The following is a 21,687-nucleotide window of genomic DNA, read 5'->3' on the forward strand; positions in this document are numbered from 1 at the left end:
AATACAGTGAAAATGGGACATAATCCCAGAAGAAAGGCACAGGAGGAGGGAGTGGGGACAGAAAAACCCCCTTGCAGAAGGATTTTAGCTGAGACTTAAAAAAGCCAAGGAAGCCTGGAGGTAAGGAGGGAGAGCATTCCAGGCATGAGTCACAGCCAAGGAAAGGGCCTGGAGTGGGGATGAACGTCAAGAAGACCTATGTCCAGTGTAGAGCTCATGGGGCAGCTAAGTGGGGCTGTGGATAGAGTGCGGGGTCTGAGTGGAGAAGACATCTTCCTGTGTTCCAATCTGGTTTCAGACACTTACCATCTGTTTGACCCTGTTTGCCTCAGTTTTCTCATCTGTAAAATGAGCTGAAGAAGGACTCCAGCAAACCACCCCAGGATCTTTGCCAAGAAAACTTCCAAATGGGGGCATGAAGGATCAGACACAATGGAACAACAACAGAATTCATGAAGGGGAATAAAATGTCAAAAACCCTGGAATGGACCTTCAACATGTAATGAGTTTCCCGTCACTAGAACTTTTAAAGAAAAGGATGGGTGACCACTGAGTAGGATGCTGCCAACTGTCAAAGAGATAATGGTTTATGGGTTGTACCAGACAACTTAGGAGGTACTTTTCAACCCCAGATTTTGTGAAATAATGACTATTTCATGAAAATCGAGGAGGCGTCTTCCGAGGTACCTGGTTTGCTTAGGGTTTTAGGGAACCATTGCCTTTGGGTTTGGTGCTGGCTCAATCACAGGAGATGAGCAGCACCAGGAGACAGCCCCAGGGATGACGTCTGTCTTTGAGAGACTGACAGCCACGCAAGAACCCAAAACACTCCCAAGGACTCTCGAGGCAAAACGCCAGCCACATCCAGAGAGAGAACTACGGAATCGGAGTGCAGAACGGAGAAGAATGTTTTCTCCTGTGTTATGTTTGGTGTTGTTTTTTCTCAAGCTTTCTCCCATTCTTTTTAATTTTTCTATGCCACATGACTAATGTGAAAATGTGTTTACTAAGAATATACGTGTAGAATCCATATAAGTTATGGAAGTGATTGTTGAAAACTGAAAACTAATAAATTAATTATAAATAAAAAGAAAAAAAAGAACGGGAACCGCTCAGAGATTTAAAAGGAGTTGAGAGGAGAAAAAGTAAACGCAACGCGTCCCTCTGTTATTTGACTGCAACAGGACACCGTGGAACCCCGAAAGAGCCCGGTGGCGCGTTGCTTCTCGGGAGTTGTAGTACAGCACTGCCCCTGGGCTCAGGGCTCTTTGGGCCGAGGAAACTCACTCTCCCAGCAGGCCGTGCGCGGCGGCCAAGCGGCGGGACCCGGGCTGTTGCGCTGGCGCGGGAGGTGGTGGCGGTCGCTGTGGCTTTTGCCGGGGAATTGGGGTCGGCTGTCCTGAGCTGGAAGGATGTCGTCTTTTGTGACCGACGTGTTGGCGCACTCGGGGCGACTGGAGAAGGAGGATCTGGGTACTCGGATCGGTCGCTTGACCAGGAGGGTGGAGGAGATCAAGGTGAGGACCGGGCGTGGACGGGGCGGGCGGGGGGACTGGCCAGGTGAGAGTGGAGAGCACGGGGGCGTGAGGGGGAGGAAAGTGGAGATTAGGGGGGAATGGGGGGGAAACGTGGCAACAGCGAGGCTGGGAGTAGATGAAGGGGGAGGGGGAACTTCGCCAATAAGCATTTATTAGGCACTTGCTGTGTTTATCCCGTGCGCAGCTTGCCCCCTACGTATTTGAGGGCCCGGTGTCTTCCCCATTAACCCTTTGAGGGCAGGGGCTGCCTGGGCCTCTGGTGTTCCCAGCGCTCAGGGCAGCGCCTGGCATGTGTGGCAAGGGTCTGGCCCCGCTCGGCCTTTCCTTGACACAGGTCCTGGAGCGGTTGGTCATTTCCTGCTCCAGCTTATTTGACAGTTGAGGAAACTGAGGCCAACAGGGTGAAGGAAGTAACGTGTCCAGCGTCACGCAGCTAGTAAGTGTCCGAGGCCGGATCGGACTCCAGGCAGTCCGGCACTCTCCCCTAGTAGGCACTTTAAATAAATGTCTATTGACGACTGAGTGGAGGTTTCTGAAAATAAGTGTTCCTTATAGTCACATAAAACATCCTGGCTTCCTCCGGCCTTGCCTTCTGGAGCCTGCCCCCTTTGGAGACAGCTCTCCCAGCCCCTCCTCCTTTTTTTAGGCTGAAATCCTCCCTTCTTTCAGTGGGTCTTTGGGTGGCATGAGTTTTCTCTCCAGGCCCCTCCTCATTCTAGTTTCCTTTCTCTGAGCCTTTGCTAGCCGGGCGGTGTATGATAGGAATGTCATCCTCCTCGTTCTGGGCAGTGCACCTTTTTTTTCCTACGATGCAGCCTAAGTTTGTATTAAGTTTTGGAGGCCGTCCCGCTGCAGTGTTAACTCATCCCCAGTCTAATGGCCACTTAGGTCTCCACAAGGTTTTCTTGCTTCTAGCCATGCCTCTCACGGCCTGTACTCAGGAAGCTGTTTTTTTTTAAAATCAAAGTGTAGAACTTTACCTTATCTCTGTTTTACTGACTATGGTGTCATTGGCACAGAAAACTTCTTTTATGAGTGATTATAGACACCTTTCAGCGGCTTCCAGTCCACTGAGAAGTTAAGGGACAGGTCCAGGGTCACACAGCCAGTATGTGCAAGAGGTGGGATTTGATCGTGCCACCTTCTTCACTCCAGGGCCTGCTGTGTATCTACTCTAGCACACTGGCTCTCTCTTAACTTTTACTTTATTAGATCTGGCCTGTCCTTCTAGCATGCTGAAGGTGTGTCTTAGGTTTTGACTCAATTTCTTACCCCTCCCAGCTTTGTGTCATTTGCAAATTTTACATATATGCCACCCATGCCTTCTTCTGAGTCATTCATAAAAACATCAAATTTAGACAAATCTCTATTAAGTTCTACCAGAAAGGTCTGCCCAAGTTGACACTGACTCTTTAATAACTAATCCAGTTATTTCACCAGTTCTGACCTAGACCACATGTCTTTCTATCTTGTTCTATAAAGTTAGGATGTGAGATATTGTTACATGCTATGCCCATACCTATTATCTACCTACCAGTTTAGTAACCTAGTCAAAAAAGGAAGTGAGGTTAAATTAGCATGACTTATACTTAATGCCTCTTTATGATTACTGTTTCCCATTGTAAATGCTCACTAGTCACCCCTTTAATAATGTATTCAGGAGTTTTGTCAGAAATTGAAGTCAAGCTCATCAGCCTATATTTTAAAAGTTCTACCCTCTCTTCCATTAAAAAAAATGTAATTATCTCCAATCCTCTGGTACCTCTCCTGATAGGAAAAAAAAATCATTGGCAAACTCAGCAATCACAGCTGTCATGTACCCTAGGGTATGGTTTACCGCAGGGCCTTTTGACTCAGAGTCTAGGACAAGCTGAAGTTCTTTCTTAGTTATCTTGGGGTTTAACTCCTTGTTTACATTTTTTTTCTATATGTCACACTTGGAAGGTTATTCTTCTTGATCAAGAAAACAAAGAAAGCAAGAGTTGAATAGTTCTGTTATTATCATCCCATTTGTTGAACACACTTTCAGTCCTCTCTTGGATTTTTCTCTTGCCTTCAACATAGTTTAAAAAAAGCCCTTTTTGTTATCTTTAGAATTTATCTTTAGGTTTGGTTCATTTTTAATTTTAGTGTTCTGGATACTATCTGTTGTGAAACTTTTCCTTCTCACTCCCATCTTTACTGCTTAGTAAAGTATCATAGTATCATATATGTTTGTGCATGTATTATTTCTCCTTGATTAAGATTTAAGTTTCTTAGGGGATGGTCTGAGTTTTTGTCTTTTTATTGCCAGTGCCTGGGACAGTGCTTTGCTCCTGTTTAGGTACTAAATAAATATTTGTTAGAATTGGAGAAAACTGAAATTAGAGTCAGGAAGACTCTTGAAATTGGAGAGGAACTCAGAAGCTACCTGCAGTAGACTAGAAATTTCTCTCTAGAACGTCACCGGGGAGCAATCATCCAGCTTCCATTTGAAGAAGGGGAAATGGAGTATTTCCATAGCTCCTCCAAAGCTCTACAAATTTTGCTACATTTTGGTGACCTCTAGTGGTATAGACCCAGTGTGTCCTGTGACTGCCCCTTCCATTTGTGGGTAGGTCGATTTTGGTACAGCTTTAGTTATTAGGGAATTTTTCCTTGTATAGACACAAAATATACCTCTAAACAACTTCATGCTTTTGCAAAGCTTTTATGGAGCAACAGAACTCATACTACTGCTGACAAACATGCCATAAATATAACAGAAATAGAGTTTTTGTGGTATGAAGTTAACTGGATGTGACAGTACTTTACCATCACTTATACAGCCATCTTAAAAGGTTTTTTTCCATTGATCAGGCATGTGGAAGCGTGGCATTTTGAATGAGCATTACACCTGACCAATAATTGTCCCATGGCCTTAGTTGAACAGACTGTATAAATTGTCTCTTTTTTCCTGTGTATTTCTTACAGTAATATTTTAAGTTAGATGAAAGCATGCACAATTTATTTTCTTAAAGCCTCACTACTGTGCTGTAAGAAGTGATGAGCTCCGTGATGTTAGAAAAACATGAAAAGACTTGCACAAAATAATGAAGAGCTAGGTGAGCAGAACCAAGAGAACACTGTATACAGTAATAGCCAGATTGTTTTAGGAATGACATTGAGCAAATAAGTCATTTTGTCTATTACAATAAATACCCAGATTAAATATAGAGGACCTAGGAAAAAAGGTGCTATCTACATCCAGAGAAAGAACTGATAAACAGAATTATGTTTAGAATAATATACCTATTTTTGTCTAGTGATAGCTGTCTCTAGGATAGGAAGGGAGGGAAGAAAAAAATTTACATGGTGATTTTGTTGTATATTTGAAAGGAATAGCAAGTTTTGCATAGTAGTTTTGCAGTTTCATGTACAATTGTATTTTTATTGTACTGTTATGGAAATGCTTGTTTTATTATATAAATAAAAAAGCCTCATAACTGTACTTCCTCTTGTATGTTTGATTATGTTTCATATTCTAAAGCTTTATATATTTCATAATATTTTTCTTGTGTACTATAAGATATCATCTTTTCAAAGAGGAAATTTTAAAACCTTAAAACTGTTTAGCCTTATCTCTCTTACTTAGTACAATTGATTTTTGAGCTAGTATAATAATTTACATATTTCCTTTTTGTGTGTCATTTTATTAGATTTGTCCCATTTCTAACTTTTTGAGATCTTTTTGGATCTCAAATTTATCATCAGCATATTAGTTATTCTCCCAACTTATCGTCATTTGGGTTGTTGATAAAAAGTTGATACTTTTGTTCAAGTTGTTGATAAAAAATATTGAACAGAATTGACCTAGGGACAGAGCCCCATGACATGTCATCTTCAAGTTGACCTTGATCCATCAGCACTCTGGGTCTGGTTTTTCAAACAGCTCTAAATCCATCTATTTCCTATCTCCTAGCCCACATCTTTCCCATCTCATACAGAAGTATATAGAGAAATTTTGTCAAATGCTGTGCTAAAATCTGGATGTATTTGATACACTAAATTCCTTTCATTTTTCAGTCCAGTAGCCTTTTCAGAAATGGAAATGAGGTTAGTTAGGTGTAACATGTTCTTGATAAATGTATCTTGATACATCATGTCATTTTTCTGCATGCTCAAAAACCATTTCTTTAGTGATGCATTCCAGAACTTTGCCTGGAATTGAAGTTACACTCAGTAGCATGTGGTGTACTGATCCTATTCGCTTTCTTTAACTTGAGCCATTTACTCTTATCCAGTCTGGTGTCTCCTCTTTCCCCCCTCACAGTTTTTTAAAGATTCTTGATAACAGCCTGGCAATTTCATCTATAAGTTTTCTCAGTATGGTGGAACATAGACAGCTGGAAATGGTGAATTGGATTCTTTGGGAACTTCTATCACCCCTTTTATCTGGTCTTTTCCTTTCAAATGAGGTATACCTTTTACCCTTCTGAGCCTCAGTTTCTTAATCTGTAAAATGGGAATAACAATATTTGTGCTGTTTATTTCATGGAGTTGTGAGGCAAATAGATTCTAAGTAGTAAACATAAGAAAATTATTTGTGTGTTCTCTTTTACATGAACATATGCATAAATGAAAATTGGTTTTAATCTGAATGAGGCTGTTGAATCTGGTTGTCTATTTTGCCCCTTTTCCAAATGTTTCAATAACTTCTGGGCAACATTAGGGGTCAGGGACCGTTTTGGGAAATAATGAAGCTCAGCGATTCTATCTATACTGTTAATTTGTCCTGGAACCTTTAAGTTTGGAAGAGCTAAAACACCTTGGCCTGAAAAAGAAATGTAATATTGTTTGTCTGGAAGGAGATAATTCTTGTAGAAATCCTAACTTCACAGTGATCCACAATGACCTCATTTTGAATTCCAGGGCGAGGTCTGCAGCATGATCAGTAAGAAGTACAATGAGTTCTTGCCCAGCATGCAGAGTGCCCAGGACCTGGTGACCCAGGTGGACGAGCTGTGTGGTGACATTGACCTGCTAAAATCCAGGGTGGAGAGCGAGGTAAGAGTGCCCCAACCTGACACTCAGTTATTTGGGGAAGGCAAATTATTCTCACTGAAGGTTTATTGGAGCAATGTAATTCACCAGACTGTGGCCACTCTGTGCTTCAGTGTCTTCATCTCTCATATGAAAGATTTACAACAAATGATCCCTTCTAACCTTAAGCTTCTCTTACTGTTCTGTGAAGTCCTTGTCCAAAGTGATAAATGAATATATGAATGAAAGTGTTTGCTAAATATCTACTGTGTGATAAGTGTTGGAGACATAAAAGCAAAAGCCAGACAGTCCCTGCTCTCAGGGAGCTCACCTTGTAATGGAGGCAACACATATGGAAGGTTTTAGCTGTAAGTCTGATGGAAAAGTCCCATGGTCCTTGGGGTGCAGCAGCAAAGTAGATGGTAATACCTCTTCCTTAATTATCATTTCCACTGATAAAAATCATATCAGTTTCTGATGTTGAACCAGTTGATGGGACCAAGGACTTTGGTGGCAAGACCTTTCTTTTCTGGGTCTTCAGTAGCTGGGGCTGGGGCACCTGCAGGAGCAGAGGCCCGGTGGCATCTCTGTTAGGTGCTGCTTTCCGAGGTGATGGCCAGTGGCACCAGGCTGGAAGCGTTGCTGTTCCCAAGGTTCAGGACTGTGTAGGTGGCAGTGGTCATCTGACCTGTCAGGTATCTCTTGCTTCTCTCTCTTTCAGGGTACCCTGCTAAAAGTCCTTCAGTGATATGCAGAAAAAAATAAAAATGTTTCATTGGGCTAGGGAAAAGCCCAGTTTTATTTCTTTCTCTTAGAATCCTGAATGATGCAGTGACAGTGCATAAAGTCCTAGTCGTATAACATTACTCTAGTCAGGAAGATGAGTTCAGATCAGCCTCAGGTTGTGTGACCCTAGGCAAGTCTCCTTGGTCTGCCTCAGTTTCCTGAACTGTAAAATGGGGATAATAATAACACCTATCTCCCAGGGTTGTTGTGAGGTTCAAATGCCTAGCACATAGTAGGTGCTTAAGTGCTTCTTCCTTAATTTAAGGATAAAAGTGCTTCTCCTGATGAATTCTCAAAGCAAGTTTGAAAGTAGAATAGATAATAACATTTTGTACCCAGGTGTACTTTTTGAAACACTTTTACATGAATTATCTTTGGCTTCAAGAAGAAATAGGCAAAGAAGAAGAAACTAAATAAAGAATCTCTCAGGTGTTGATAAGTGTTGTGTGGTCAGTACAGATTTATAGAAACCCAGCTCTCTGAGTTGGAAGGGACCTCAGACAAACTGATACTGTGTTGAAGAGCGGAATATCCAATAAGTGCACAACATTTACTTGAAGGCCCCTTACAAGGAGGTGCCCCTTACTTTCCAAGGCAGTCCATTTTACTTTTGGATGGTTCTGAGAATTAACAAGTTTTCCCTTCACGCCTTCATCCTTTATTCTTAGTTCTGCCCTATTTTGGTAAACAAAACAAGCCTAACCCTATCCAGTACTATGAGGCAGCTGTTTGGTTCTTCACTAAAGCTTATCTTCTTCCACCCCATTTCCTTTCAATTAATGCTCATAGTATGATCTTTAGGCACTTCACCATCTTTGTTGCCTTCTTCTGGAGTGGATAGAGCACCAGTGCAGGATTCAGGAGGACCTGAGTTCAAATCTCACCTCAGACACTTGATACTCACTAGCTGTGTGACCTTGGGCAAGTCACTTAACCTCAATTGCCTCATCCTGGGTCATTTCCAGTCATCGTGATGAATATCTGGTCACTGGATTCAGATGGCTCTGGAGGAGAAGTGAGGCTGGTGACCTGCACAGCCCTCCCCCACTCAAGACAAAGTCAAGTGTAAGTCATGTCGTTATTTCTCTGATGGCACGGTCTTCTTCGGCAATGAAGGACGAACACACACAGCTTTTCAATCAAACAGTGTCTTGTAGTTGTCATCTGACCAGGGCAGAACACAGCAGGGCTGTCACATCTCCAGTCCTGGACACTATTCCTCTTTTAATGTAGCCTAATAACTTATTAGCTTTAGTTGCTGCCGTAACATATTGTTAATGCACACCGAGCTTACAGTCCATGAAAACTCCCAAGTCTTTTTTTTTCTTTTGGAGGGGAATATGCAAGGTATTTGGTGTTAAGTGACTTGCCCAAAGTCACATGGTTAGTGTCAAGTGTCTGAGGCTAGATTTGAATTCAGGTCCTCCTGACTCCAGGACCTGTGCTCTATTCACTGCACCACCTAGCTGTCCCAAACTCCAGGTCTTTTGCAGACAAACTGCTGTGTAGCCATGGGAATTTTGTACTTGAGGAGTTTATTTTATTTTATTTCTTGGAACCTAAGGGTAAGATTTTACATTAATTCTTTTACATTTCATTTCTTTAGACTTGGCTTGGTGTCCTAAGCTCTCCAGATCTTATGGGATCTGATACTCCCATCCAACATGTTTGCTATGCCTCCCAATTTAATGTTACATGCAAATTGATAAACAGACCTACTTATGTCTTTATCCAAGGAATTGATAAGTGTCAAATGGCTCTAGATAAGATCAAGCACAGATCCCTGGGATACTGTTTAGAGACCCCCTTCCAGGTTGACTAATAATACGAGTTTGGGTCCTTTGAAAGTCAGTTCAACTAGGTCATTATGAAGTCTGGAGCAAGAAACTGAAGACCTCCAGGGCACAGCCAGTCAGTTCTGAATCTGCTTAAGTGTACTATTGTCTGACTGACAGGTCCCCTTTTGGTCAACAGGAATAGCATGAGATATTTTGTCAAATGCTTAGTTGAAATTTAGGTAAACGATATTTCCTGTGTTCCTTTAGTTAACCAGTTGGGTAACAATTTCTGAAAAGGAAATGAGGTTAGTCTGGCATGACCTGTTCTTGATGGAGCTGTGATGGATCCTTACCATAAGTACTTAGTTTTGATTTTTTTGTTTGTTCACTAATGATATTTTTAATAGTATTATTTACTTTTTTTTTTTTAACCAGGAATCAAAATCCAGTTTATTTGCCCACAGTTTGCAATTTTTGTTCTCTACTCTTCTTGAAAATTGGGACATTAGTCTTTCTTCCATTATTTGAATTGCTTCTGTTCTTTATCGTTTTTAGAGACTATTAGCAGTGGCCTAGGTTTAACCACTAAGCAATCACATTTGCCAGGTTTTTTTGGTACTCTTGGAGGTGGTTTTTCTGGGATTGGAGACATGAACTCATTAAGAGCAGCTAGATACTTTATCACTATACAGTTAGCAAACACATTTATTAAGTGTCTGTTGTGCAAGGCACTGAACCTGGCCCTGGGGATACAGAGATAGAAGGAAAAATAGTTCCTGCCTTCAAGGAGCTTATATCCTAAGTGAGAGACAGAGTACAAAAATATAACTAAGTGCCAGAAGACCTGAGGAGAGGAGGGAGAGAACACTCACAATTAGCCGACTGAGTGAGACTTTGTCTAGGAAGTGGTGCCTGAGTTGATTCTTGAAGGGAAGCTCCGGATTCACAGGTGAAAGAAAGAAGAACCCAGGCCTGGCAAAGAGCCTGTGCAGAGGGATAGTGCTGAGGTCAGGGGAGAGCAGGGTTTCCCATTCTCTTTTGGAACCTAAGAGTTTAATTATAATTTCCAATCCCATCATTCTTCTTGGAAGAGAAAACAGAAGCAAAGAGTTGGGTGACATTGCCTTCACTCTCATCCATGATCATTGGGTGATCTCTCCACTCTGATCTATAGTCCTAGCCTTCTCTTGATCCTCCCCTTTCCCCAGTCCTGTCTCTCCCTGGATCCTCCCTTCCCCAGTCCTGTCTCTCCCTGGATCCTCCCTTTCCCCAGTCCTGTCTTTCCCTGGATCCTCCCTTTCCCCAGTCCTGTCTCTCCCTGGATCCTCCCTTTCCCCAATCCTGTCTCTCCCTGGATCCTCCCTTTCCCCAATCCTGTCTCTCCCTGGATCTTCCCTTTCCCCAGTCCTGTCTCTCTCTGGATCCTCCCTTTCCCCAGTCCTGTCTCTCCCTGGATCCTCCCCTTGCCCCAGTATCCCTTCTCTACACTCTTTTTGACCTTTAACATCTTTGACAGCCTTCCTCCCTTCTGTACTTTCATACTCCTGACACTGTTCCTACAGGACAGTGCTTTGCTCATCTGCAGCTTTTGTTTTTGGTTGTCAGTAATGATACAGAGCATCACTTGTGCCCTAAGGTCTTTAGTTTTTTGCCTCAGACTTCATAATCTTTAGCAATGCTTTCTAGATTCCTTATGACATAGTATCATTTTTGCCCTAATAGTGAATTACCAGAAATAGGTATTCATCATCTAGTTTGACAGGCCTTGGGGGGTTCTTTGTCACATCTTAGATATATGTCCTGGGAAGACAAGACGCCCTTTTATTCTAACAGCGACAAACAGCTGCCTTCATAGCACTCCAACCACCACAGCTCATTTGCTTTGATTCTGACCCTTTCTGGATTATGTCTCACTTGACCTCACCTATGGATCTATATTATTATTCCCCAGAATACAAAGAGCTGCTTTCTCCTCAGAGTCCAGAGCCCTCCTCTTCAGGAGCAGCCTCATAGCAGTGCTCCTTTTTCTTTTCTGTGTGCCATTTTCTCACCCTCTATCCTCCTTACACAGGTCAGAATCCTGCCTAGCCTCTTCAGATTACTTTTTTTCATTTTGATATTTATGCCTTCATTTTATTTAAAAAGTTATTCTTGAAAATCCAAAGAGTAGATTATACATGTTCCTTAAGATACTTTACCTTGTTCTTCTAGGAAGGAGACCCAGCTGCATTGAGATTTGATTAGTCATTTGATTGTGGTTGACATACAAACATTGTAAACTCTATTCAAAAATTCTTCATACCTGTTCTCCATAAGTAAAATTTTCAGCCCTTTGTTCTAGCTAGTAGCTCTGTTGAAAGATCTGTGACAGATTCCTTGTGAAGGTCTTCCATACTGACCTTGTTGCCACCTGGACAGCCACACCTAACACATTAACTTATTTTATCCTCCTCCAAGGTTCCTTCTCTTCCTCCTCCTTGAATCCTATTTTCTTTTCCCTTCATCATGAATCCTTTTCTTTAACTTCCCTTCAGGTCTTCTGGACAACTAGGTGGCACAGTAGGTAAGAGTCCTGAGCCTGCAGTTAGGAAGCCTCATCTTCCTGAGTTCAAATCTGACCTCAGATACTTAACTAGCTGTGTGCCTCTGGACAAGTCACTCAGCCCTGTTTGCCTCAGTTTCCTCATCTGTTAAAGGAACTGGAGAAGGAAATGGAAAACCACTCCAGTATTTTTGCCAAGAAAACCCCAAACAGGGTCACAGAGTCAGAGACCATTGAAAATATTGAACAACAATATTTTCTACTTGGTTCTTCTACTTGAGTTCTTCCCTCTTTATCAGCTTACATTTTTTTCCAGTCCAGTGTTATATGCAGTGAAATTTAATAGGCTTAAATATAAGGTCCTTTAGTTTGGATTAATAATAATAATAATAGTCTTTATATAGTGTTTTGGGATTTGCAAAACACTTAATGAATATAATATTAAAAATAACAGCTCACATTTCATAGTGCTTGCTGTGTGTGAAATACAAGGATAAATGCTTCATAATTATTATCTCATTTGATCCTTACAACAACCCTAGGAATAGGTGCTGTTGTTATCCTCATTTGAGGGAAATGAGGCAGATAGAGGTTAAGTGACTTGCCCAGGGTCACAAAGCTAGGAAGTGCCTGCCAGGTCTTCCTTACTCCAGACACAGCATTCAACAAACACTGTGCCCTTGTGCATGTTAGCGTCTCTAAAAAATTTGCGTACAAGTACCAGATTGGAGATATGAAGTTAAGCAGAAATAAATGACATATTAGAGTACTTTAATAGAAGCATAGTATCCAGAGTGAGGAAGGCAAGAATCCCTCTGTACAACATGATGCTGCTTCAACCAGTATTGTTCTGGGTAAAAAAAAAATTTTTTTTAAAATAAATTTTATTTTTATTCTGAACTTAGCAAACATCAAATAAAATGGACATTTCCATTTACATAGTAGAACAGAAAAGAATGTACACAAAGCTGCATATATCTGTTAAGTACAGCTTGCTTTCCTTTTAAGTATATAATAAATTCATCCTGTAGCTTTCAAAACTGTCCTACTTGTCTGAACCATTTTCTGTCTTTCCTTTTGTTCTCTTCTCTCTCTATTTTTTTAAAAAACCATACCTTAATTATCTTTTCTTCTTTTGCTACTCTATCCTTGTCTCCCCTTTCCCTGTCATTCCCACTTCTTTTGGCAAAACCAAAACCAAACACACACAGAACTCTTGAAACAAATGTTCATAGTCAAACAAAACAATCCCATATCCTGTCTTAAAAGTGTATGGTCTTTTTGCATCCATCACCTATCTGTCAAGACAGGGAGTGCATTTTAAAAGTACATTGATAAGTTGGAAAGTGTCTAGACAAGAGCAATCAACTTGCAGTGTGACTCAAAATGATGTTATAAGGGGATTATTGAAGTACCTGGGGAAGAAGAGAGTTATTGGGTATGGGGTAGAGAGGCATGAAAGCCATCTTCATATATCTGAAAGGTTGCCATTATAAAAGCAGAGAATTTTATTACTTCAGAGGAGAAAGAAAAAGTAGGAGTAGTGGTGGGGATTACTGAAAAATGAGTTTTGGAGGGTATGAGGAAGTATGAGGAAGGACTTCCTGACAGAGCTGTCTAAAATGAAATGGGCTGTTCTCAGTGTAAAGTGATTTCTTCATCCCTGAAGGTGATTAAGAAGAAGTTAGATGGTCACTTGTTGGGCTTTTGTAGAGGGGATTCATGCTTCAAGTAGAGCTTGGATTAGTTGACCTCTGAGGTCCATTTCAAGCTCTGATATTCTATAATTCTGTATTTATTATATAAAAATCACTGATGATCAAAATTATGGCCTTGAGGTACTAAAGAATATTTAGACCTTTAAGAGATAAGTTACATTGTTCTGTTTTGCATAATAGGAAATGGAACTGATACATTTTAGAAAGATTTTCAATAAACATATTTGAAACAAATACATTTTTTGGTGAATCGGCTAATCAGAAAATAGACTTCACAATACCTTAGTCAGCAAACTTTCATTAATGCTTCCAAAAGACTTGTGAATTTGTTGATATGAATATTTTCTTTATCAATGCAATTTACCAATCTTGTGTGCTTTAATAGACAATTTCATGAATTGCTGTTGCCAAAATTAGTAGCTATCTGTTGTCCATGTTTCTGATGATTAGCCACTCCAAAGATAGCTGGGCAAGTCCTCTAACTTATGGATGTGCAATCCACTGGACTTGTTGAAGACTTTCCAGTTCGGTACGATGGGTAATTGCTTCTGCCCAGCTAGCATGCCTTCAAGAGCTCTGGTTTACCACCATCATAAAGCATGAGCATTAGATTTACTGGTTAAAATGAATTTTTAATCAAATGTAAACTATTCTGTAATCCTGGCACAATTCAAGTAATGAATTTCCCCATACTTACCCTATCAAAAGGATCAACATTAATAATGTTTACATTTCAAATTAATTAACCTGCTTTAAAACATTTCTTGTGCATTATGTTACCTGGGGATGGCACAGTTAAAAGGAGGTGTATTTTTGATCTGCTAATTAGGTACAACAGGACCTTCATGTATCCATTGCGGAATTTACACAACTGAAGCAGCAGCTGGAAAGAGACACAGTTGTCCTGAGCATGCTTAAACAGCTTCAAGAGGTCAGTACAGTTGGACTGTGAATTTTGGGGGGAGTAGAGGCGTTCATTCACTTAATGAGTGTCATTGTTGAGGGAGTTTTTTTTAATGTTTTTAGTTCTTTTCTGTAAAACCAAAATATAAGTCTTCTCCTCTCCCAGTTTTCCACTGCCATTGAAGAATATAATTGTGCCTTATCAGAGAAGAAATATGTTGCTGCTGCTCAGCACCTGAAAAAGGTACTAAAGGGTTTCTCCCTGAAAGGGGCAGTAATGTTGTTCTTTTAATTTTGCTTTGTTTTGTTAGCATAGAAAGAATGTTTTAACTTCTCTGAACCAAACTATGTTTAATCATGTTGTGCATTTTACTGCCAGGCACAGAACTGCTTGAAGTTGTTAAAATCCAGGAAAGGCTTTGAATTACAGATTTTCAAATCCCTCAGTGTGGAACTCACAATCCAGAAGCAGAACATACTCTACCACCTTGGGGAGGAGTGGCAGAAACTGGCTTCGTGGAAGCTCCCTACGTCCAAAGGTGATGCTCCTTTTCTTGGCTGGCTTTGCTTCCCATTTGCCACGGAAATGTGTTCTGTGTTTTTTATATTAAAGGAAGAGAAATGTTTGTTCTTTCATCCAAGGTGCTGATGGAGTGCTTAGTCTGTGTTTAGTTCCTGATATTGAAGGGAAGGCCATAGAGCTCTGGATTGGAATCAGACAGTCTGGGTTACAATCTCAGCTCTGCCATTTGCTGTGTGTCCATGGGCAAGTCACCCCTCCTCTCTGAGCCTGAGGGTGCGCCTCTGCAGAGTGTACATAGAGTGTTCACTCTTCCTACTTGATAGGGTTATCTTCAGGATCAAAAGAGGTAAAGTAGGTGCAAGTGCTTTGGACTGTAAAGCAACCCATCATGTGAGTTGTTACTGTGTGAAAGAAATTGTAACTCTCCATCCTCTACTCACTGCTTTCCTGTTGTCTCATATAAAAGGTTTACTGTGGAACTGAGCACACCAAGAAAATCCATTGGAAAGGGTTAAATGATACTGCAGAGGCATTTTTGTTGTTGTTCAGTCATTTTAGTCATTTAGTGTTTTCTTGGCAGATTTGAGGCCAGATTTGAACTCAGGTTTTCTTGACTCTAGGCCCAGAATGCTATCCACTATACCACCTAACTGCTCAATCAACAAATTAGTCAGCGAGTGGTTAGTGAACAAGGCATTGGTTTAGGCAGTCTAGGTACAAGTAAAGATCCCTTTGGGTCTCTGAGCCAAGCTTTCTGTAAACTTGATCTGGTTTTCACCTCCACTGATTTTTGCTGTTTTATGAGACAGTACTTACTATTCATAATTTTCTATCATTGAGTAGATTGGATTAGATGGCCCCTGGGATATTTTAGATCTCCAATACTATGATTCCTTTAGGGGCAGCTAGGTGATGTAGTGGATAGAGCACCAGTGCAGGAGTCAGGAGGACCTGAGTTCAAATCTCACCTCAGACACTTGCACTCACTAGCTGTGTGACCTTGGGCAAGTCTCTTCACCCCAGTTGCCTCATCCTGGGTTATCTCCAGTCATCGTGATGAACATCTGGTCACTGGATTCAGATGGCTGTGGAGGAGGAGTGAGGCTGGTGACCTGCACAGCCCTCCCTCACTCAACACAAAGTCAAGTGCAAGTCATGTCATTATTTCTCTAATGGCATGGTCTTCTTTGGCAACGAAGGACGAGCACACCAAAGATCCCCCTGGTAAGAAGCTTACTGTGTAGTTAGGGAGATAACCCAGTAGACAGTTTAAGAGCCTGAATGGGAAGTACAAAAAAATGAGGACCATAGAAGTCCAGAGATGGGAGAGATCACTGAGATCAAATGAGATCATGTATGTAAAGTTCATTTAAAGCCTTAAAAGTACTATGTAGATATCAATTGTTATTAATATCATTATAGGTTGCAGTAGTTAATGCATGCCTCATGGTGGAGGTTGACCTTAAGCTGACTTGTGAAGAAGGGCAGAGTGGAGATGGCATGATATAGTATAAACAAATGCTTACTCAGGGATGAACACAGGATGTTCGGATTGGAGCTGGAAGCGATTTAGATGTCATTTAGTCCACGCCACACATTTTACAGTTGAGGAAACTGAGGCCTAGGGAGGCTAAATTCACACCCAGGGTCTTATGGATAGTTAGTAAAGGAGCTGAGATTGAACTCCCGTGATAATAATAAAGTTCTCATCACTTTCATTTGCAGCATGCTGTCTTTGGGGTGTTTAGAGACAGGCCTAGTTGTGATAGAGGGATCATGAACAGGATAATAAGAAATAGGTTGGATAGAGAATCGTGGTCAATCATAGAGAGCCTAGAATTCTGGGCAGAGAAGGGTTTTGAGCTGGAGAATGACAGTGAAATTGACATGTTAGGAAATTGGAGGAAGAGATAAAGTGGTACAGTGGAAAAAGCACTAGATTGGTCACCTCTGATGATACAGCATGTGTGATCTTGGACAAGTCACCAGACTTCCTTGGCTCGAAGTTTCCTGCTCTGTAAAATGACAGGATTGGACTAGATGGTCTCTGTGGTCCCTTCTGCTACAGGTCTGTTATCCTTTGATTTAAGGAAAGGAATACTCGAGACAAAGAGACTGATAGTAGTTCAGTAGATCGTAGAATCGTAGCAAGTCTTAGGATTTAGAGTTAGAAGGGACCTTAAAGTTATTTTTTTTGTTTTTTTAAGTTAATTTATTTATTTTTAGTTTTCAACATTCACTTCCATAAGTTTAAAATTTTCTTCTCCTCCCTCCACTCCCTCCTGCCCAAGACGACAATGCAATCTGATATAGGCTCTACACATATATTCCTGTTAAACATATTTTCACATTAGTCATGTTGTATAGAAGAATTAGAACTAATGGGAAGAACCATGAGAAAGAAAAAAACAAAACAAAAGAAAAAGAAAATAGTCTGCTTTGCGCTGCATTCAGACTCTATACGTCTGTCTTTGGGTGTGGATGTTAAAAGTTCTTTTCCAACACCTTTTATAGATGAGAAAACTGAGTCCCAGAGATTCTCAGTGGCTTATTCAGAATTAAGTAGTAAATAACAAACAGTGCCAGGTCTTTATCATTTGTTAAAAGTAAGTAGAGAATGGAGTCAGATTGTGAAGTGTTTTCATTTCACAGCTTTTTAAATAGTGCTTCAGCCTTTATGTAAAAACTCCTTTATATAAATGTGGCATTATGAAAGGACATTCATTCTACTACAACATTTTCCTGCATCTAAATTATTCATATTAAATTAAGTCATCATTCTTGAGAAGAAATATCACTATTTTTCTTATCATTACTTACTCCAAAATGTTTCCCATGTAGTTTATATCAGATATTTTGAAGGAAGAGTGCCTTGTAGGTTTTTAGGTCTTGTCTGCTGAGCAGGCTTGGCTCATCTGAAGATACATGACAGCTGGGTTGAGTTCTTTGTCAGTTACACACCTTACCAGACCAGTTTTGTTTTAGAGGCTATCAGTATATGATAGGGGCAACGTAATGGAAATATCAAAGAAAAATTGAGGCTTAGATAAACTTCCATTTTCTTCATTTAGCAACGTTTATAAGCCTCTCTTCTATACATGGCTTCATCTTTTAGCTCTCAATTAATGTCATAAAATCACTCAGTTTGAAATGGTGTCAAAAATTCGAGGCATTCTGATATCACAAGAACAGAATGACCTCCCTTGTATTCCTTATTCTGTTTCGTGGCCTTCCCACTATTCCAGATCAGTACTGATCCAAAAGGTGAGCATCAGCGGTTTTCTGAGTGTATAACTTAGGCTCGTATTGGATTTTGCTGGTAGAAAGATGCTTAGAGATCATTTAGTTCAACATGATCACTTGTTATAGAGAAGGAAATTGAAGCCCTGCAAAACTAAATACCTTGCCTTGGTCATGCAGCTAGTCAGTGGCACAGCTAGGACCTTGACCCTTTTCCAGTGCTCTTTCCGTCATATTGTTCTCCTTTCTGCCTCATTGTGGTACAAGTTCACATTGTAACTTAATCTCATATTTACATGGTAAGAAGGACCCACTTTGGTATGCTTTACTCTTCCCCTTTGGGGAATGTGGACTGGAAATATTTGGTAGTCGCATCTGTGTGACAGCTGATGATGTTTTGCTTTTTCTTTTGAAGTTAGCAGCTTGGAATCTGCCCTCCAGACGGAACTTCACTTGTGTACTGAACCATCTCAGAAAGAAGATGAGGCCCCTTCCCCACCTATCAGCTCTGTACTCTTGGCATTTGCTCTTGTTGGCGAGCTGCACACCAGACTTAAGTCTTTCAGTAAGTTGGCTACCTTGTTTCATATGAATGAAATTTCAGAAAGCTTTAACAGAAGAAAAAAGATGATACAAACTGAAGGAAATTATGATGGGTCTGCTCTGTGGATGATGGGGTTTGGCCCTGGGGTTCATCCTGATAGAATTGCCCTATAGTGATCATCTCTTTCATTGAGGTAGCCTAATTTTTTTGTTCTTACAGACTGGTTTAGTTGGATATCAAAGCGTTATTATACTTTAATATTTCATGTCTATGATTTCATCAGTGTGGGTAATCCCTTCACTGATGCAGACTGCCAGCCCGCCATGCTTTTGTGAACTGTTAGTGAGCTGTGGGGACGAGAACAATTCGTTGCCGGTATCTTTATGGCAGTGAGCTTCTCTGAACCTAATTAGAGTACCTCTTAGATGCTGATGTACAGTTCATTATGAGACCTGTACCAGGTTGATGTTGGACCAGAGCTTGTTCTTTATTAAAAGAGCCTTTGTGAAAAACCTGGTCATCTCCAGGTCACATTGAAACATTGGACCTGGAGTCAGGAAAATCTGAGTTTAAATCTGGCCTCAGACATTTACTAGCTATGTGACTTTGGGTAAGTCACTTAAGCTCTGTCCCCCTCAGTTTCTTCATCTCTAACATGGTACCTTCCTCAAATGGTGGTTGTGAGGAGCAAATGAGATAACATGTACAGTGCTAATTACAACTTAAAGTGCTATATAAATACTAGCTATTATTATTAAATGAAAATCAGTAGATAGCGTAGGAAATTCCACTGGGTAGCACCCTGTAATAATAAAGGATTATAGCATATTTGGTAAAATGCTGATTTTTATAAATCTCTTCTAGTAATTTAAAGATTTTAGGGACCTTTAAAACTTTAAAACTGTGTTCTTTTTTAGGCCAGTTGCTGTTGAAGTACATCCTCAAGCCCCTGATATCTTATCCATCCCTCCATGCCCTGATTGACACCCGTCCTGATACAGTTGTCTTTCGATTTGAATCTGCGGCAACTGACTTGGAACATTCATCTCCACCTGAGGTTTTTACTAAGATCAGGCTGGTGCTGGAAGTTCTTCAGAAACACTTGCTAGGTATGTAGCCTGGAAACATTATCTCTTTACTTTGGAACGGTGGTACGCAGGGTCAGTGGATCAAGTGTCAGACCTGTAGTCAAGAAGACCTGAATTCAAACCAGACTTATGACATTTACTAGCTTTGTGACACTGGGCAAGCCACTAAATCTGTTTGCCTCAGTTTCCTCATCTATAACATGAGGGTAACATCAGCACTTACCTCCCCAGTATTATATAGCACCTTGCATTTTATAAATACTAAGTATTATTTTTATTATTATTTTTAAAAGATTCTCAATCTCCAAAGTTGGATACATACTAAGAATCTGAATGTACATAGGGACTGACAATATGTGTGCGGGGAGGAGTGACGGGGGTAGTGGAGAGGAGGATGAGAATTGTGTCTCTGAAGTAGTACAATCTCTGTTTCTCTTCCTGAATCACAAAATTACCAGTACCTAAAATTGCAGGTGTCTAACAATGTCTTAGGTGTACAGTGTAATCATAATCTATTTAATGGCATTTATTGGTCTAGGTAAACATAAAATTAGGTGAAGTAACATTACCAATCAATAAGCATTAAATGCCTACCATGTTTGAGACACTGTGATTACAAAGGAAGTCAGTGTTTTATAAGAAAAATGCTATAAATGGTCAGTGCAAATGTAAGAATTTGCTGCATTATATGTGTTTATTATATTTTTATTTTATTGTGCAGTTTTAAGGGAGGGGAAATAGGTAGATCTGATAATAAATGTGTGGAAATAAATAAAATGGGGAAGAATGATGAAGCTGGGACCAAATAGAGAAAGAGATTCTCTATGATAACTCTTCACTCTGGTTCACAGGGTTTTGCCTTGCAATTCATCCAAGTAGAATTACCTTGAATTTTTACCTCTTTATTGAGCTAGCCTTGTTCTTTGATTAACTCCTGAAGATTAGTTAGTTATCATGGCAGGGTTTGATTGTAATACATTTGTGATGTTATTTCTAAACCACATTGGTTAGGGTAATGTGGAAAATACTATTGTATTTACTACTATCCTTGGATGATAGTGAGCATTGAATACCCTTAAGCTCTCCTGTTTTAACTGCAAGGAAAGCAGGAAATGAAGGGTACATAATAATGGTGATAAGAATGGGGTAAATAAATGGAATGTTTCAATGAGGGAAAGCACTATCACATGAAGAGCTGTGTGCCTAGAACACAGAAAGCCAGTCAAGCTGTAAGTTTGTGTTTCACATCAGCAACACTGAAAATTATGTCTGTGACCTAGGTTTCACGGGGTGTGATTCAGTAGCACACTTGAAACATCTCCTGCTGCTTGACATGTGTTCTGGTCACTATGCTACCAAAATAATCTTTCTTTGGGAAGTTTTGCTTTTGTGCTCTATCTTCTTTCTCACCTTGTTTTGTCTTTTTCTTTTTTAACTTTTCTTTATGCTGTTTTGTTGAATAATCAAACATTTTTAGCTATGGATTGAAAAGAATAAAAAACATTGTCATATTGAATAATCAAACACTGTTAGCTGTGGATTGAAAAGAATAAAAAATAGACAATTGATGTACTTAGAATTTGTCTTCTTGGAAGTCATAAACTGAGTTCTTATGAAATGTGCATCTGCAAGGATCCTGCCCTATAGTTTTGCAAGTGTGCAAAAGGAAAAAAAAAAAAAGGCCAAGACTGAGAAATTGCAAGCCAGTCTCTCTATGAGCTTTCCTTGTCTTCATTGTCCAGAGAAGAGCATAGCTTTATCTTTTAAAATATGTGCCACTCTCTTCCCGTATGATATTCCTTGCTGGAATTTTTGCGACATTGCTGTTTCTTGGATTTACTCCAATTTGTCTATTTCACCTTAGTTTCCTTTGCTGAATTGTCATCCAGATCCCATCCCCTGACTGTGGGTGTATTCCAGGACTCTGTCCTGGGCCTTCTTCTCTCCCTTCACTCTCTTCAGTTCCCATGGATTCAGCTGTCATCCGTATGCAGATGACTCCCAAATCCAACCCTGAACTGCAGGC

The 21,687-nt window shown here is 40.3% G+C and overlaps 1 protein-coding gene across 1 annotated transcript in view; it reads left to right on the plus strand.

Moving 5' to 3' along the window:
* The first annotated feature begins 1,307 nt into the window (after positions 1-1,307).
* Positions 1,308-21,687, plus strand: part of ZW10 (zw10 kinetochore protein) — a 42,989-nt gene continuing 22,609 nt past the window's right edge. The window contains exons 1-7 of the mRNA XM_072611071.1: positions 1,308-1,517; positions 6,429-6,563; positions 14,193-14,294; positions 14,433-14,510; positions 14,646-14,805; positions 18,445-18,594; positions 19,491-19,682. Of these exons, the coding sequence (XP_072467172.1) occupies positions 1,413-1,517; positions 6,429-6,563; positions 14,193-14,294; positions 14,433-14,510; positions 14,646-14,805; positions 18,445-18,594; positions 19,491-19,682 (922 nt within the window). The 5' untranslated portion in view covers positions 1,308-1,412. The remainder of the gene's footprint in view (positions 1,518-6,428; positions 6,564-14,192; positions 14,295-14,432; positions 14,511-14,645; positions 14,806-18,444; positions 18,595-19,490; positions 19,683-21,687) is intronic.

This window comes from Notamacropus eugenii, chromosome 5 (assembly GCF_028372415.1).
Source record: "Notamacropus eugenii isolate mMacEug1 chromosome 5, mMacEug1.pri_v2, whole genome shotgun sequence".
NCBI classification, from domain to species: domain Eukaryota; kingdom Metazoa; phylum Chordata; class Mammalia; order Diprotodontia; family Macropodidae; genus Notamacropus; species Notamacropus eugenii.